Raw genomic sequence first — 19,201 nt, 5'->3', positions numbered from 1 at the left:
TGGGAAGATTGCTTGAGCCCAAAAGGCAGAGGTTGTAATGAGCCAAGATCATGCCACTGTACTCCAGCCTGGGAGATGGAATGAGACCATCTCAAAAAAAGGAAAAATAAGTAAAAGAGGTGGTGCCTTCAGGAAGTGATGAAAATTTACTCCTCTTATAAAAGGGTTCCAGAGAACTAGCCAGGCACTTTTGACCTTCTGCTCCTGCCATGCAAGACAAGAAGGGGTCTTAAGAGGAACAGCCCTCACCAGGCACTGAATCTGCCCATGCTTTGACTTTGGACTTCCCAGCCTCCAGAACTGTGAGCAATAAAGTTCTGTTGTTTATAAATTTCCCAACCTCTGATATTTTGTTACAGCAGCCAGAAAGGACTAGGGCCTGGCATTTATCAGTGTTGGGCTCAAGCTGACAACACATTTCCTTCCCTCATTGGCAAAGCTGCTACTTTTGAGGAAATGTGATTTTACCAGAAGATAAAGTTTTTATTATTTGAAATAAACACCTGCCAGGTGCAGTGGCTCACTCCTGTAATCCCAGCACTTTGGGAGGCCAAGCAGGCGGATCACCTGAGGTCGGGAGTTCAAGACCAGCCTGACCAACATGGAGAAACCCCGTCTCTACTAAAAATACAAAAATTAGCTGGGCATGGTGGCACATGCCTGTAATCCCAGCTACTCAGGAGGCTGAGGCAGGAGAATTGCTTGAACCCAGGAGGCAGAGGGCTCCATGAGCCGAGATTGTGCCATTGCACTCCAGCAGGCAACAAGAGCAAAACTCCATCTAAAACAAAACAAAACAAAAAACCTCCTGAGAGGAACTCCTGAGACTTTGATGAATGTTCAAGTAAATCAGACAAATCTTTGTACTTAGATATCAGCAGATTTCTAAAGAGCTCCCAGATTTACCAAAAAGAGAAACAAAGAAGCCCATCTGACCTATAGAGGTGCAGGCTGGGGAGTGACTGAATGGGAAATGGCTGAAAACAGGAAATATCTAAAAACAGAATTGAATTTTTTTAAAAAGCGGGAGAAGCTCCTCTAATATGCGCCATTAACGATCAGGGAATCCTGAAGGAGGAAGAAGTTCTGTCCTGCCCACCTCAGCCACTTTCTTCTTTGGCTGTTGTGGTTGGTCTCAGAGGTGGACGACAGAGAATGAAATATGCTCCCTTTGGAGAGAAGATGGGTATTTCCAGTGTAAATAATTCTATAGTCCATATCATAAGATGAGTGGTTCACAGAGCCAACATGTGCAGAATCTGTCTACGTGAGACAGCAGTGGTGTGGACAGCTGATGCCCTGTGGCATGAATCTTCTCATAGGGTAAACAATCTCCTCACTGTTTACATGGGTACCAAAGATGAAGGGGCCAAGCATCCCAGAGGGGCCCTTCTCACCGACTTCGTGCTCCCCAGGGTGATCGGAGATCTCCACAGCATACAGCTTCAGGCCCTGGTGGCTTTTTCCAATGTTGTAAATTCTGGTGATATTGGGACACATTTCATTCACAACTTTCATCAACTGAAAAACAAAGTGAATCCAAAACTCTAAGCATTGATGACTATGCACTAAAAGGACAGAGCTCCCAAGAAGACGGAAACCTCTTGCTTTCCTCCACAGCCTCCCAAGTGCATCCACATTCTGCACACCCCAGCTGCTATCGCCTCTACCCAGAACACTCTCCTTATATCCCTCTGTCCTAGATAATGCCTACTTTCCTTCCAGCACCTGCTCTACCATCACCCCCCTAGGAAGAAACTCCTGGCCATTGCCCCCACCCCGTCCCATACTTTCCGCACCCCTTGGTTGTGGCTATCACTTCCTGTTATCCTCCAAATGTTTATGTCCCCCAGAATCCATAGGCTGAAACCTAATCCCCAATGCAGGAAGAGCTGGGCCCTCTAGGAGGTGATTAGTGTCCTTATGAAAGAGGCCCAAAAGAGCTTGTTTGCTCATCTGCCATGTGAGAAAGCAGCACTTCGATGGCCCTGTGAACCAGAAAGTGAGCCCTCACCAGACCCTAGATCTGCCAGTACCTTGATCTTGGACATTCCCACCTCTAGAACTCTGAATAGATTTATGTTATTTATAAGCTACTCAGGTTACAGTATTTTAGCATGAATGGACTGAGATACTTGCTGATAGAGTTTGGCTGTGTTCCCACCCAAAACTCATCTTGAATTGTAGTTCCCATAATCCCCACATGTCATGAAAGGGACCAGGTGGGAGGTAATTGAATCATGGGGGTGGTTTCCCTCATTGCTGTTCTGATCGTGAGTTCTCACAACATCTGATGGTTTCATAAGGGGCTTCCCCCTTCACTCGGCATTCATTCTCTCTCCTGCTGCCCTGTGAAGAGGTGCCTTCAGCCATTATTGTAAGTTTCCTGAGACCTTCCCAGTCATGCAGATCTCTGAGTCAATTAAAATTATTTTATTTATAAATTACCCAGTCTCAGGTATTTCTCCATAGCAGCATGAGAATGAAGTAATACACCTTCCTTAGTTGTGACTATCACCTCCCTGGTTGTGGCTATCACATACTTGGTTGTGATTATCACCTCTCTGGTTACGGTGACATCTTCCCTGATTATAGCTATCACCTCCCTGGTTGTGGTTATCACCTCTCTGGTTGTGATCATCACCTTCTTCATTGTGGTCACCACTTCCCTGGTTGTGGTTATCACCTCCATTGCTATAGCTATATCCACCCTGGTTGTGGTTCTCACATTCACTGTTGTTCTCACCTCCCTGGTTGCGGTTATCACCTCCCTGGGTGTGGTTATCACCTCTCTGGTTGTGATCATCACCTTCTTCATTGTGGTCACCACTTCCCTGGTTGTGGTTATCACCTCCATTGCTATAGCTATATCCACCCTGGTTGTGGTTCTCACATTCACTGTTGTGGTTCTCACCTCCCTGGTTGCGGTTATCACCTCCCTGGGTGTGGTTATCACCTCTCTGGTTGTGATCATCACCTTCTTCATTGTGGTCACCACTTCCCTGGTTGTGGTTATCACCTCCATTGCTATAGCTATATCCACCCTGGTTGTGGTTCTCACATTCACTGTTGTGGTTCTCACCTCCCTGGTTGCGGTTATCACCTCCCTGGGTGTGGTTATCACCTCTCTGGTTACGGTGACATCTTCCCTGATTATAGCTATCACCTCCCTGGTTGTGGTTATCACCTCTCTGGTTGTGATCATCACCTTCTTCATTGTGGTCACCACTTCCCTGGTTGTGGTGATCACCTCCATTGCTATAGCTATCACCACCCTGGTTGTGGTTCTCACATTCACTGTTGTGGTTCTCACCTCCCTGGTTGCGGTTATCACCTCCCTGGGTGTGGTTATCACCTCTCTGGTTGTGATCAGCACCTGCCTTGTTCTGGTTATCACTCCCCTGGGTGTAGTTATCACCTCCCTGGGTGTGGTCGTTACCTTCCTGGTCATGGTTATCACTCCCCTGGGTGAGGTTATCACCTCCTGGGTTGTGGTCATCACCTCCCGGGTCGTGGTTATCACTTCCCTTATTGTGCTCATCACCTCCTTTTTGTGGTCATCACTCCCCTGGTCATGGTTATCACTACCCTGATTGTGGTTATCACCTCTCTGGTTATGGTTCTTATCACTCTTATTGTGGTCACCAACTCCCTCATTGTGGTTATCAGCTCCCTGGTCGTGGTTATCACCTTCCTGGTTGTGGTTATCGCCTCCCTGGTTGTCGTTATCACCTCTCTGGTTGTGGTCATCACCTCCTTCGTTATGGTTATCACTCCCCTCGGTGTGGTAATTACTCTCCTGGTTGTGGTTATCACCTCTCTGGCTGTGGTTCTTATTGCTCTTGTTGTGGTCATCACCTCCTTCATTGTGGTCCTCATTCCCCTGGGTGTGGTTCTCACCTCCCTGGTTGTGGTTCTCACCTCTCTTGTTCGTGGTCACCACCTCCCTTGTTGTGGTTCTCACTTCCCTGTGATCATCACCTCCCTCGCTGTGGTCATCACTCCCCTGGTTGTGGTTATCATTTCCCTGATTGTGGTTATCATCTCTCTGGTTGTGGTTCATATTGCTCTTATTGTGGTCACCACCTCTCTCGTTGTGGTTATCAGCTCCCTGGTTGTGGTTATCACCTTCCTGGTTGTGGCTATCACTTCCCTGGTTGTGGCTATCGCCTCCCTGGTTGTGGTCTTATCTCTGTCATTGTGGTCATCAGGTCCCTCATCATGGTTATAACTCCCCTGGTTGTGGTTATCACTTCCTTTGTTGTGGTTCTCACCTCCCTGGTTGTGGTTCTCACCTCCCTCAGTGGTGGTTATTACTTTTTAACTATGATTTCCTGTTTTCTTATTGCCCACTCACTACACTGCAGATCATTGTGGAGACAGACTCAGCCTTTTATCTTTTATGCCTGACCAAATAAATATATCTTAATATCAAGTTTTTCTCATAATTTAATGAGCATCTACATTGTTGGGTTGAGCAAATACACACTGCTTCTTCCCTCCTGGAGCTTGCGGCACACAGCCAATAAGAGGCATGCAATGACCCAGTTCATTGCCACTAAGTAAGGAGAGCACCGGGTCACCATGACAACAGGAATCATGGGGTTAAACGGTAGGAAAAGCAGGCTTCAGCGAGGAAGTGAAATAAATACATGCTGTTTTCTGAATTTTGCCTTTTTAGTCAGCTCATCACACTGATAGCTGAGGTCTGGGAAAATGAGACCAGGGGCCAAAGGAGGTACCAAGGGCTCTGCAAGTCATAGGAGAAACGGCTACCCTAAAGGTCAAAGGTCAGAGACACCCTCTGCCTAGAGGTTGCCTTGCCTCGTGTCACTGAACGAGTACCTGTGAGTTCACTGCAAGTAGCTGTGATTTGCTAGGCTAAATTTGTTTATCAATACCCAAGTGAAAGAAGATCTGATTCAAAGGGCATCTCTTTATTGAGCCAGGCACCAGACCATGCAGTAGGGGCCAGAGGGCTCCAGGGACACTGTCACGGCAGTGTGTTAAAGACCAGGAAGGAAGCCCAGGTGCTGCAGAAACACACAGGAAGGCCATCCTGGCCAGGGTGGCCGGTGGGCAGGTGCCCATTAGGGAGGCCCGTGGCCTTCTGAAAGCTGAGCTGGAACAGGACAGAGGAAGGGCATAGCCCACAGTGGGGCAGTGTGGACCTGAATGCTTTCTAGCAAGCTGCCAAAAAATCGGATCAACTGAATTATCCATAAAATGTCCTTGTAAAGTGTAGATAAACAAATCTGTTGCAAATTTTATGGTGGGTTGAAATCTATTAGAACTGGAAAATTGGTATTATGTAAAATTTATGATACGTTGGAGTTATATGACTGTGTGCTTCATATGCCTTTCATAACACAACATTCTGTAATGACTGGGAAGCGTGGTTTAATGAGCATCAAGAAGCGTTTCTAAAGGAGTGGGAAGATTTACTGCTGCTATAGCTTGGCTTTGATGACATGCCTACGAGAGGTGACAGGTGCAGCCTTGACTTGGAATTCAGGGTCTAACTGTCTTACTACTCCAGGGGTTAAAACAGGCTTCCCTTTATGATAACTCACTTTGTGTCACAATATTTAGCTGAGAGAAAGCTGGCTACAAGGACTCTTAACAGAAAGACTCTACAACAGAAACCTATCATAAATGGAGAAGCAACATGCAAAGGACATGTAGCTTCTACAGTCATCACCATGAAGACAGACACTGCAGGGACAGCAGGGGGCCACATATGAATAGCATCACATTTTAATAAAAGACACAGTAATCACATCACCAATTGTGTTAACAAGAACAGTAAGAATATGCTCCATTTCTCTTCTAAGTCTTATCATCATGACTGGCGGGTAAAGTAGAGAAGACAGAGAAGATTTTTCCCATTCTACAGACTTGGAGACTAAGGCCCAGAAAGCCATCGAATAATTTACCCTGGGTCACCCAGCTGGGAGCAGGAGAAGCCAGGACTTTGGCATCTCAGGGCTCTTCCCACACCCCTATCTGTCCATGAAGGTGTAGTAGAGAAATGAGAACCAGTGCATCCCTGCTGCTTGTTTTATTTGCTGCACACTGTGACCATTCTGATGGCCATAGCATACTTGCCATCTCCTTTGAGACCCCATGTACTAGTCCTTGCTGATGCAATCATTCTCAGCCAACAGCATTGACCTTAGCAAATCCCATCTGGCAGGCAATTCACTGTCTTACATTGAGATCAGTGACTAGCTCTATGGACATAAAGCCAGGTGGCTCATCACGAACTAGGCAATGAATGCAAGCATTCAGCCCAGGTTGGCTTCCGTCACTGTTACCCCACCTCCTTCCAATTAGCTGCAGGAGAAATGTGCTGTCAGTACTAGTGATCATGACCTTGACACTGGAAGAAGATGTGCATCATCTTCCCTTGAGATGCACATTTAGCTATGGCATGGGGAGATGCTTGGGCCATGAGTCATTAGCATCACCTCCTTATATTCTACCCACTATCACTGTACTTTCATAGCAGCCACACTTTCCCACCGAAGGCACAGTATTGGTTAACAAAGTGCATGCCACTGTGCCATGGTATCATAAGCATCTTTCCCACATGAGACCATGGGCCTTTGAAAAATCTTCTTCTCAGTGAAGTTTCTCTACAATTCTCTCTGCACAGTGGCCCTCTGCAATGCCAGGAAGCATCTCTCCAGTGGCTACCAGCACCATCAAAGACCTGGGTAGTGGCCCACTCTGCTCTTCTCAGCAAGGCAACCGTGAACATCCCCAGGAATGATGTTTCCCGTTTAAACACAATTAATTCTTGTAAGGGAATACAATTATTCTTGAGAGGGGTCAAAGATGGTTTTTTGGAGTTTGAGTCTTTGTGGTAAATGTTTGGGTCTTGATGATTTCAGTCAGAGTAAGGAATAGAATTTTCACCATGACCTTAGAGCATGTATTCTCAAAAGGGATGACATCACCCCAAGGGGCTGAAAATTGTTGCTAAAAAAGTCTTAGGTATTACGATGCTTTGTGTTCCCCCAAAGCTCAACCCTATCTAGCAAAATCCTATTTCTTAATATTTAATATAATGAGGGGAGGATAATTAAGAAAAGAAAAGAAGTCTAAAAACTTTCCCTAGGTGGGTAGTAATGAAAAAGAATGTTGAGAAACATCATCTTAGAAAGTACCAGGGTTTGCAAGACTCTTAGTCTCTTCAAGACTCTCTTTTCCCAACTCTGGGATAGAAATAAACTTTGCATCCTGGTGTCTACTGAATCCCAGGTTCTGCTGCTTCACTCTCTACTGAAGGAGAGAGAATCAAGAGCCTCAATTTCTGGCAAAATATCGGAGGGAAATTTTTCATAAAGATGGTAAAATGTTATGCACACTGACACTTGTTGTGGCATGTTTCATACTTTGTCTGTATTCATGAAAAGTTATGAATTGGGAGATATCCAAATGTTCCACAGCAGGAAAGAAGCTGAGAAAAGTATGATGCATCCACTCACCAGAACATTCTGCAACCTCACTATCACAATTATGAAGACAGCATGGAAAATGGCTAATGATCCAATATTCGCTGAGAAACACAGGGCCAAGATGTAACTATCCTGTCATCAAAACCGTAGGAATTCTGTGAATACAGAAGTTCAAACACCACATGGAAATGGGGAGAAAATGAAAACTGCCTTTTTTTTAGAGTAGTGGGTTCGTGGAGGATTTGTCTTTAGGCTTTTGGTTTGCATTTGATGCTGACACAATGTTGTTTATCCAGTGAATGCAAGTTTTGTTTTGTTTTGTTTGTTTGTTTTTTAAAGAGGAGAGTAGGGAAGAGGAAAGTTCTCTTCTGCCATCTTTCCTCATTTGCCTGAGAAACAGGCACCGCACCTTGCCCAATGGAAAAGAAATTCCAGAAGAAGGGAAGAGGGAAGGAAAGGAGTTGGGTGTATCTGAATGTGCAGGCTTGCTGCTCTGCCCTGGCTTCCTGTCCCCACAGGGTCAGGCTGAGCGTGGTACAAGTGGGTGGGTCAGCCATGGTCCCCACAGCCTGATGTCCCCAGCCATCCTTAGGTGCCCTGGAAATCAATGTCATTAGATGGCTGCCTTCCAGCCCATGTCTGCCTATGTTACTTTTTTCTATCCACATCACATCGTCTACATATGGGCCATCAGCCAGTACTTCCTGGGCGTTTGGGACCTGACAACACTGTGACCAAACCAAAGAAGGTCATTAACCTTGTCCTCAAAATCACTTCTTCCTTTTCTCCACAGAAGCACACCAGGCCCCTCTCTCTCCCCAACTCACTCCAATAGGTGACCTCCACTGGGCAGCCTGCCTCAGAAATGCCTCTCTTCTCAACCTTCTTCAGGCCCAGGGGCCAGCCCTCCATACAACTTCCAGAAAGACAGTTCTGTGCACCTAAAGAACCTCCACAGACCCCCGCGTCAGGATAAAAGCCTCTCCTGGCACTCAGGACCAGCCTCCTCCCAGCTACCTTCAAATTGTCACAGAACACACCTGCCGGCTCCGACCTCATGCCTTCACTCTTGCTGTCCTCTCTACTCCGAGCACCCTCCCTCCACCCCTGCCTGGCAGTGCCAGCCACGCACGTTGGATGACAGCTGACCCCCTCTGCAACCAAAGCCTCCCAAACCAAGGCCAAGCAGATGGCTCCCTTCTCTCTCCCATCCCCCATGACTGTAAGGACCTCAAATACACACCTTGATCAAGTGCACACTCTGGATGGTAAAATGACAGGGTGTCTTCCCTCATTGCCCCAAGTGAGGGAGACAGGCAACGTACACGTAAACCAGCAACTAAGCAAGAATAAATTGCAACATACGCTAAGAAGGTCCTCCGTATTTTCTTGGAACAATTCCCTTTCTCCGCCTTATAGTGTCAATGTCAGGACTTTCTCCTTCCTCTCCTCCTCCTTTCTCCACCCAACCACCTGCAGCTCCCCTCTGCCTGGAACTGTGCCTTGCAAGTCAGTGCTGTCTGCACAAAAGAGTCACATGTCCCCTCATTATCTTCCTCGTACAATGCAATAAGATTTTCTATTTTCACTTCTTGCTTCCTGCTTCTGTTTCTCATTTTTTTGGTTTGTTGTAAATGTCTCTTTCAATAGTAGGAAAAATGAACAAGTTTTTCCCGAGGGAGAAAGATTTCTGCAGTAACCTAGCAGACTCCATATGGGGAAATTGCTCAAAACGTTGACTTCTTTCCCATCCCCAGGAGCCAGGAATCCAAATGGCAAATCATTTCTGGCTTGAAGACTCTTCAGGATTGATGGGTGCTCTCCCGGACAGTCTCTAGTTGATAACTGCTGAGCTGTGGGATCTCACAGGGGTCTTTCAGTGTCACCTGAGGGGGCTGCACTGATTATCCAAAGGTCCCTCTTGGCTCCAGTAGTGATCAGAGTTGCCTAGGGTAATGAAGCATACTCCGCTTGCTCTCCTTGTGAGAAAAGAGCCCCAAGTCTCCACGCAAGACAACTATTTACAGATAACAGCTACCTAAAGTCTCTGTGCAAGTCACTCATTTTAAATGCATTTAGATTTATTGCTTTTGACATTAATTGCACTGAGTTGATATCTGTCTCATTTCTGAGCTCAAGAAGCTGTGCTGAGATGTCCATGAGCAAAGCAGAGTTAACACATCAGTACTCCATAAAATGGAATGGCGAGCAGAGCCATATAAATACCCCAAAAATGTAGAGCAGCAGGGATGATTCACAGCCCTCAAGTCCAAACACATTATCTTGATTTCTGAAGAGCAAGACAGCAAGAAGATTTCTTAGCACATCCCACCTCTAAGTCTGTGCTGACAGGTGTCTGGAAGCTGTGTGAGTATCTCAAGTTAGATTACATGAAGACAAACCAGGCTTGTTCATTCCATGGGATTGGAGCTCCACTTAATTACTCTGACCTCAGAAACATCTTCCACATTTGTACTGGATGGCTGCTCCCCTCCCTTAGCACCTACAAGCCCTCCCTTTGAGCCATGTTAATTTGCCCTTGGTGGATCCTTGTTCTGTAAATGTATTCAGAAGGACATTTCTGCATGTTCTGTCTCTTCAGATTCTTAGCTCTCTAAGGATTTCTCATTTGCCAGCTCCTCCCCATGCTTTCTAGCACCTGCTGGGGGTGGGCGCAGCACAGGAATTCATAGGCACCGCACTTAGCGTAGGTACTGCCTTTTTAGCTTGTCCTAATAAACACCCTGTCCCTTCCCCCTTGTGCACTCAATATGCAAATGCTGTCAAAATCTCAGAACTATTGGGTTTCTATAATTAAATCTGGGGAAAAATCTCATCTGGGATTGTCTTTTCTTTCTAACAATACTAAGAGCTATGAAGCTATCAACCAGTAGTTCTGAAACCTGGCTGGACAGCAGAATCACAAAAAGAGGATTTAAAAATCTGGATCCCCAGGCTCCTGTCTCCTAAGGATTCTACTTTAACTGGCCTGAGATGGGGCTCAATTATCACTAGCTTTACAAATTTCCCCAGGTGATTCCAATGTGCAACCAAGATTGAAACTCTGAAAATCTGAATAAGGGGTAGTGCTATAGTCTCTCAGTGCTGTTTTCCCATCTGCAAATAACAATAACCACAGTCCCTACCCTTCTAGAGTTATTAGGACTGAACACGGTCATGTACATAAGTTGGTCCTATGTGAATATTTTCCGCTATTATTATCGTGTTATCCTAGATCCTTTTTCTTCTTCAACTCTGCATCTGACCAACATCCTTAAATAGCACTCAAAACCACAATAATTCTTAAGATCTACAGTATTAACTGAGAAGAACCTGGATTCAAATTGTGTTTCAACAATCTGCCAGCCAAGAAGCCTTCCTCTGGTCACCTGAACCCCAAATCTTGAAACGACAAGCATTTAATGTGTCTTCAGCACATCAAATGATCATTCAGATCCCTAATCATCAACTTCTGGAAAAAAAAATTTAAGCGCTTATGGACACATAATATGTTGCTTTTTTTGATGAGTTCCTGGCATGAGGCTTTGTGATCTGGGTCTTACCTGGCGCATTTCCTTATAGTTGTGGTGTTTAAAATCCAAGTCGTCAGTGGTGGTCATCTCGTTCCGGCGGTGATAATAGTTATTAGGATCTAGGGACAGAAACATGATTTTGAATTCACTCCCATCCTTCTATCTCCCATGGCATCTCTGTTAGAGACACATGGGGACTGCAGGGACAGTGCAGTCCAATCTCTAGCTTCTAAGGTTGGTTCAGAGATGAGAAAACCAAACTACAGGAAGCAACTTAGGAGTCCGAATTACCCAGTGGTTAAGAGTGTGGAGCCAGAATACCTGGGTTCAAATCGCCACTCTTCTACTTACATGCTGTATGAGTATGTAAGTGGGCAAGTTACTTGCACAGTGTTTGACTTGGTTTTTTACCCATGAACAAGAAAAAGAATGGTGCCTCTTTCAATGGTTTATTGTTAGCATAGATGGGACAAATCTATGCACCCAGCAAGCTGTCAGCACTACATAAATAAATGAATGAATATCAAGACTCCACACATATGCATGGAGACTTCTGGAAGGATGTGGACCCTATAAGCCCCTTACCCAGTATTCATTCCCCTTCCTTCCTTCCTAAAGAAGCCCTATGTTTGGGAATCCCCTTTTCCCACTTCTAGGAAGATCTCAAGTCCCCAGCTCCAGGGCTCCAACATGACTGGCCAGTCAGAACACAGCATCTACTGGCCACTGTCATTGATCCAGATTGAAGGGAAGGACTTGATTGACACACAGGAGGATTGAGTAACAATCTCTCCCCAGCAGTAAGAATGCAGAAGCACGCTGCCCACTTGCTACTATGGCCATCTGACCTCAAGAAGAACTAGCCTCAGGATGACTTCCGTGGTGTAGATGACCCACAGTAGAAGTCAGAGAACTCCAGTAACACTAAGAACAACTGAATCAACCAACCCCAGAGCCCAACTTTGGACAAGATAAAGACCCCCCTTTGCAGCTAAGCCAGTGGGAACTGGGGTTTCTGCTGTGGGAGCTGAAGCACCCCAGCGGATATAATCAGAATGTGTTAACAGAGCTGACCTTTGGGGACTGGGATTCGGGGGTCAGGGAGGCCATGTCTGCTCTTCACTTGATTCCCTTCCATATAAATTGACTCCCTCTCTGCATTCCTATAAGTGTGTATGGTTTATATAATTACAAAACCCAAGAACACAGAGAAGAGAGGATAGGACAGGGAGGAGCAAGAGCAAGAAGGAGGGCAGCCGTGAATGGACCACTCTATCTGCCTTGAGGTCCCCCAACCAGCCCGGTGACATCTCCGTCAGGAAGATGACACTGGAAATGTGGTGCATTTCCTGCTCTGTTCAGCGCTCCCTCCAATGCAGAGAACCCGCAGCCCTAGAAACCGTGTGAGCAATGTGGGAACCATGCAGCTGTCTGTTTAACCCAGTGGCTCCCGGGGCCACTCTAGAGGCAGTGAGGGCAGTGGGGGGATGAGCACTCTGTGGTATGTGGAGCAGCGAGGCCAGATCTGTGCCACCAACTGTGGTCCACAGACCAGTAGCATTGGCTGTTCGCTAGATCCAGCCCTGATCTACTGAATTAGAAACCACACTGCAACAGGATCCCAGCTGGCTCTGTAGACATTCACAGTTTGAGAATACTCAGCACGTGTTACATACATCTGCCATCAACTGAGCCAGCCCTGTGCCTGCATCCCCACAGCCACAGGTCACAAGCACCATACCCAAACTGATCAAGGTTCACTTAAAGACTGGCTTCACCCTTGAGAACAGAGGCCACTTGCAATAAGTTAAAAATCACATATAGACTCAAGCACTGAAAATACAGCTTTAATATTCACAAATGGTTTTCCAGTCATGCGATTACAAACAAATAACTGTTATGGGAAGGGAAATAACGTGGGAGTACAACTGGCATTTTGTCCAGAGAAGAAAGCAAAGCCATTCAGGCTTAGCCAGATGCCTCAGTGATTTATTTCTCAAGCCCTTTCCTTTTGGGAGTGGAGGCTGACCACGCCTCGGGCAAGCTGCCTTCCCCTTGATTTCCAAACCTGCCAGTTTCAAAGCAAAGGTAAAACATGTATTTTGCATTCATTTACACCTAACTTACTAGCAGGCTGTTATCTAAGAGCTATTCAACACGCCCGAAACCTCGGTGGGGGGGGGGGGTGCGGGGGGTGTCTTTTCAAAGGACTTTAAAGTCCCTTTTGTTTTGAAACACAAATTATGCCTTCAAGGTTCTCAAAAAGGATTGAAGAAAAACTGAGAGCCCTAAATACAAAAGAGCTCTGTGTTTGGCAACATTCTTCCTTCCTCAAGGCTAATCGGACTTCTGAAAGGTATGGGTACCTTTTCCAGAACTGTCTCAGAACTTCACAACTTCCAGTCATCCACATTTTGAACAAATACTCCCTTACTTGTCCATTTATTCTGATTGGGCAAAGTTTTATTGAGACCCTCCCTATTAGGAGCCCAGCACTTAGGTAAGCGATGAGTGAGGACCAAGCCCTGAGTCGATAGACAGAGCCAGTGAGTCATCTAAGCCAGCTATCCGCCTGCTTCCTTCTGTAGACAAGAGAAGCCCTTCCTCCTGTCAGAGTTGTTTGAACCAGAGTGACTCCATCTTGAATAGGAGCTGCGGAAAATGAGGCTGAGACCTGCTGGGCTGCATTCCCAGTAAGTTAGGCATTCTAAGTCACAGGATGAGATAGAAGGCTGGCACAAAGAACAGGTCATAAAGACCCTGCTTATATAAAACCGGTTGCAGTAAAGAAGTCGGGAAAACCCATCGAAACCAAGATGGCAACAAGAGTGACCTCTGGTGGTCCACAGTGCTCACTATATGCTAATTATAATGTATTAGCATGCTAAAGGCACTCCCACCAGCTCCATGACAGTTTACAGTTGCTATGGCAAGATCAGGAAGTTACCCTATATGGTCTAAAAATGGATGGACCCTCAGTTCCAGGAATTGCTCCCTCTTTCCCAGAAAACTCATTAATAACCCATCCCTTGTTTAGCATGTAATCAAGAAGTAACAATAAATAGAAGCAGCTGAGTGGCCCATGCCGCTGTTCTGCCTATGAAGTAGCCATTCTTTCTTTACTTTCTTAATAAACTTGCTTTCACTTTACTCTATGGATTCATCTTGAATTCTTTCTTGCGTGAGGCCCAGGAACCCTCTCTTGGGGTCTGAATTGGGACCCCTTTCCAGTAACACTCATGTGGGGAATCTATTCCAGGTGCTTCAGATATGCAAGTGTGAGCCTGTGACTCAGGAACACACTTCCTTCCTTCAGCTGGGCACTGGCTCAGAGATGATCCCAGGACCCAAGCCAGACCAATCAGATGAGTTTTCTCACAGAGCTTGCAGGAGCACAGTCTCTTCTGCTGGAGCCCTCGGAGGGTAGGATGTGAGTGGGAGGTGTTTGTGGCCAACCTGCCAGTCTGCAAGTTAGTGACAGGGGGAGCCCCGACCTCCACACGAAGGCCCTGAAATGTTAGATCTATTCTTGCCTGAAGCCAAAGTCAGACCTGCCCCTGGAATTTTTGCTTATGTGAGCCCGAATTTCTTTACATTTTTCTTAACCTAAGTTGAGTAGGACTTCTGACCTTTGAAAGAGAAATTCAGGCTGATCCAGTCTATGGGGGCTTTATTCTCACAGAGGGAGCTTTGATCCCTTCCTGTGGTTACTTCTATACCTCCTGTGTATGGGAAACCAGCTGATTCGTCTGCAACACCTTAGTTACAGGGATGGACAGACTCCAGGAGTGGAGCCTGAAATGCTCTTTCCAACCTTACTTCCCTTATTAAACTACTCAAGCATTCTGCTCTGTCCAAATTGGTCTACTAATCCTGCCCTATTATGGGCTGAATTGCACTCCCCCAACCAAAGAAAAGCTATGTTGGAGTCCTCACCCCCAGTGCTTGAGAGTGTGACCTTGCTTGGAGATGGGGTTTTTACTAAGGCTTTTGAGTTCAAGTAAAGTCATTAGGTGACTCCTCATCTGATAGGGAGATTTGAATACGGACACACACGGGGGGAACGCCAGGTGAGTGAAGGCAGAGGCTGTGGTGATGCACTTAGAAGCCGAGGGATGTCAAAGGCTGACATCAAACCACCTACAGCTCTGAGAGAGGCCTGGAGCAGACTCTCCCTGACAGCCCCAGAAGGAACCAGCCCTGTCAACACTTCGCTCTCGGCTTCTGGCCTCCAGAACTGTGGCAGGATAAGTTATTCTAAGCCACCAGTTTGGGGCACCTGGTTATACCAGCCCTAGGAAGCTACTACCTGCCCTAAACATCTCTGCCTCCTCACCCCCGAGTCCTCCTGCAGTTTTCTTTTGATTCCTCTGAGACCAGCACAAATGTCCGCTGCCCTGTAGGGCCTTCTGGTCACCCTCATCTCAGTCATTTCTTACTCCTCAGACATGGTCATAAAATAAATCCTTCGATCACCTGGACTACCTTTCACCTCCTTTCAATAATCTATTCTCAGATATCCCTGATGTAAATTCATGGGAGCCCTCCGGAGACTAAGAGCTCACTCGCTCACGAAGCAGCCTCTTGCGCTATTTTCAGCCCTAATTGCTAGGAAGGTCCTCCTTTATCAAGCTGAATTCTACCTGCTGATCTTAATTCATTCCTCTTCAGCTAGGATGACTAAGCCTCTCCCTTTCATGTACGATGGAGGCAGGAGAATAGGGCCTAGAAGAAAACATAAGGCCGATTCATGCTGACTTCCTAGAACTAAATCAATTGGAAACACTTCAGCTATGACAGGAAATATCCTTTCCATTTACAGAGGGCATACACCAAGTAAATGACTCTGTAACTTTACTTCATCCTCTTCATTTACATAGGGTGTACACAAAGTGACCAGTGGAAACCTCTAGAAAATTCTGTAATGGGGCTCTTGAGCCCCCACGCTCAGGCCCGCCCCCACCCTGTGGTGCGTACTTTCGTTTTCATTTTCAATATGTCTCTGCTTTTGTTGCTTCATTCTTTCCTTGCTTTGTTTATGTATTTTGTCCAATTCTTTATTCAAGATGCCAAGAACCTGGACACCCTCCATCAGTAACATGATGATCCTACAGATTTGGAGGAAATGTAGCCTATTTTCCCCTGAGTTGTCTCTGTTCCTGCCTAAACATCCCTATTCCCTGCATAGCCCTCACGATGATTTCCATGGCTCTCACTGCTCCAGTTCCCTCCTCTGAACACACTCTATTTCATCTGTTGCTTCCCCAACCTGTAGCACGTGGGACCCTGACATGTGGCCTAACAACAAAGCAACCAACTTGTCCCGGTTTTTCCCAGGACTGTCCTGGTTTTAAACAGGAAGCATCATGTCGTTGGAACCCCTCAGTCCCTGGCAGCCTGGGTCGGTTGGTCACCCCCTCCAACCAGCTCAAGCAACTTTGGCTTGGTATCTCCTTTCCTGTGACAACTTAATTACGTGGCTTAAATCACTTTAGCTTTTTAGGGATCACAGCTCTGACTCGGCAGATGCATGCCTGCAGATGTCTTCTAGTCAAAAATTTAATTATTAATTGATTGGCCTGTTATTTTGCTGTCTTAATGACCACAGTATATGAGAAAGCAATCTCATGATCCCATCTTAGGCTAGATATGACCTACATTTGGCCAATGCCCATTGATTTATGCAGGTGTAGCTTTAATCTTGAAGCAAAAAGCTTTTACTGACTTCATCCTATTGTTCACTGAACACTGCTACATGCCCAGCACTGTGTGAGATGCTGGGGAAATAAGCATGAAAGATACAAGGCCCCCAACCATGAGGGGCTCACTCAAGGCTCATGGAAGGAGTACACGCATCCGCAGACAGAGACGGACGTGTGGCAAAGGCTGCATTCCTCTTCATCTTCTGTTTCGGGAAGCACATGTGTGAGAGAGAACAAGAGACAGAGACCCTGCTTCCCGCTGCCTTCCCTGAAACACGAGGCCTAAGCTCTGTGGCATCAGGCAGCTCAATCTCTGACCCCATACCTGACAGCAAACAATTGGACATTCCCAGGACCCTATGCACATCCACAGGTTGTTCAGAAGTGAGAAATAAAAATAAAATTATAAGCCCCCAACTGACTGAATGGACCACTTCTTGGCCAAGAGAATCCCAGAGAAACCTTGGAAGCTGAGTTCACAGCTACAACGGATGGAGATGGGACACACCTCATTATACCCCATTCCTCACTGCCAGTCATTAGGCTTTCTACCCTATGGGCTAAACAGAAACCAGTCCTTTCAAAAGACAAGGTCCTTCCCAAGCACAGCTTATCTTCCCAAGCACCCAAAAAAGACAAGATCCTTCACCCCTCCCTGAGACGTTGCCTCCTCTATTCCCTTTTTCTTCAAATGTTCACCTATCTTATGTCAAATGTGGATTTACTGGGCACTGAAGTCTCCCAAGGATGTCGCCATTTGCCTCAGTGCCAACCTGCCCCCCTTCTTGTAAGGAAAATGTATAAATACTAAATCTCCTGAGAACCTCTTTGAAAAACACAGCCACAGATGCTTCTGTGACTTGTGTTTCTCCCGGGCACACCCTCAGTTGGCTCAAAAAACCGTGGTAGTTTGAGACTCAGGCCACAATCCCTCAGAGGAGGAGGAAGGAAGAAGAGGCTGGCTAAGGCTTGAGTGTCAGTGGTAGGAAGCCTGGGCTCTGAGGTGGCTACAGCCAGTTCCCCATGCAGCTGGGCTGTGAGCCATGTTGGGGACCAGATGACAGTGCAGACAGAGATGGAAAAGGGACACAATTGGAAGAGGAGATCTAGGAAAGGTGGAAGGAGGCCCCAGGTGGGCCTGGCAGCATCAGAACCCATCTCACCCTCTGCTAGTACCAGCACCCGCACCAGCCACAGCTCAGGGCTCCTGAGCCCCAAACCAAGTGCCTGCTCACTACATGAGTTTTCTTTCTTTCTTTCTTTCTTTTTGAGATGGAATTTTGCTCTTGTCACCCAGGCTGGAGTGCAGTGGCGCAATCTCGGCTCACTGCAACCTCCTGAGTACTGGGATTACAGGCACCCGCCACCATGCCCAGCTAATTTTTGTATTTTTCGTAGAGGTGGGGTTTCGCCATGTTGGCCAGGCTGGTCTTGGACTCCTGACCTCAGGTGATTTGTACATGGGACTATTCTTAAAAGAACAGTAAGAATCCCAGATCAAGTCCCATTACTGGGACTTCAAAGGGACCAAGATTCTTGGGCTACTGTGCTTGCTGTTTGCTGCTTTCTGGTTGGGACCTTGACTGAAATGAGTAGGTGCTTGGCTGGGGAAAAGAGGTTCCTTTTTTGGGAAAGTAGCTCACCTGCAACCTAGAAGCCTGGGCTCAGGATACCTGTGAATGCTCCATCCAGACTGGCAGACCCACAGGGACAGCAAATTCCAGGTTACCCGGGGATGGCGGAGAGGACTGGGGAGTGATTACTCTGGATTTGTAGCCCCCATTTTTCTAAGAGATGGTTTAATTATTTTTTTCTCTCTCTTCTTTTCTTATTCCCCCAGTTCCCCACTTCCTACTTAGCCCTTTAGAAATGCAAATACAGGCCGAGAGTGGTGGCTCATGCCTGTAATCCTAGCACTCTGGGAGGCTGAGGCGGGTGGATCACCTGAGGTAAGGAGTTCAAGACCAGCCTGGCCAACATGGTGAAACCCCGGTCTCCACTAAAAATACAAAAATTAGCTGGGAGTGGTGGTACACAGCTGTGATCCTAGCTACTCAGGAGGCTGAGGCAGGAGAATCACTTGAACCCCAGAGGCAGAAGTTGCAGTGAGCTGAGATCGTGCCACTGCACTCCAGCCTGGGCGATAGAGCAAGACTCCATCTCAAAAAAAAAAAAAAAAAAAAAAAAAGAAAAGAAAGAAAAGAAAAAGCAATGCAGATACAGCCTTTTACCTCCCCCTTCACCAGCCTCTCCCTACAGGGCAAGTTCTTTTAATTATCTGCTCCAAAACAAGTCTGGGGAGTTACAAGTGGATTTACAAAGCAAAGCAAGCCCGATATGAAACTTTCCCCCTCCAGGAGGTTGCCTGCCCATGAAGGTGCCAGCAGTCACCAGCCTGACCAACCAGTAGGGAAGGCATCAGAGCTAGCATGGACCCTTCACCATTGCTTGTTCCCTCCCCTGCCTTTTAAAAGTGCCCACTTTGTGCTCTGAAAGTGAAGTG

At 46.6% G+C, this 19,201-nt stretch overlaps 1 protein-coding gene across 1 annotated transcript in view; it reads right to left on the bottom strand.

Moving 5' to 3' along the window:
- The window catches only part of LOC105470066 (carboxypeptidase X, M14 family member 2), a 145,834-nt gene that overhangs the window by 24,302 nt on the left and 102,331 nt on the right, over window positions 1-19,201 (bottom strand). The window contains exons 7-8 of the mRNA XM_011721812.2: window positions 11,027-11,115; window positions 1,398-1,521 (exon numbers count right to left, since the gene is read on the bottom strand). Of these exons, the coding sequence (XP_011720114.2) occupies window positions 1,398-1,521; window positions 11,027-11,115 (213 nt within the window). The remainder of the gene's footprint in view (window positions 1-1,397; window positions 1,522-11,026; window positions 11,116-19,201) is intronic.

Source organism: Macaca nemestrina, chromosome 9 (genome assembly GCF_043159975.1).
Source record: "Macaca nemestrina isolate mMacNem1 chromosome 9, mMacNem.hap1, whole genome shotgun sequence".
Lineage (NCBI taxonomy): Eukaryota > Metazoa > Chordata > Mammalia > Primates > Cercopithecidae > Macaca > Macaca nemestrina.
Note: the sequence above shows the minus strand (reverse complement) of the source record. Positions and strands in the feature narration are given on the sequence as shown.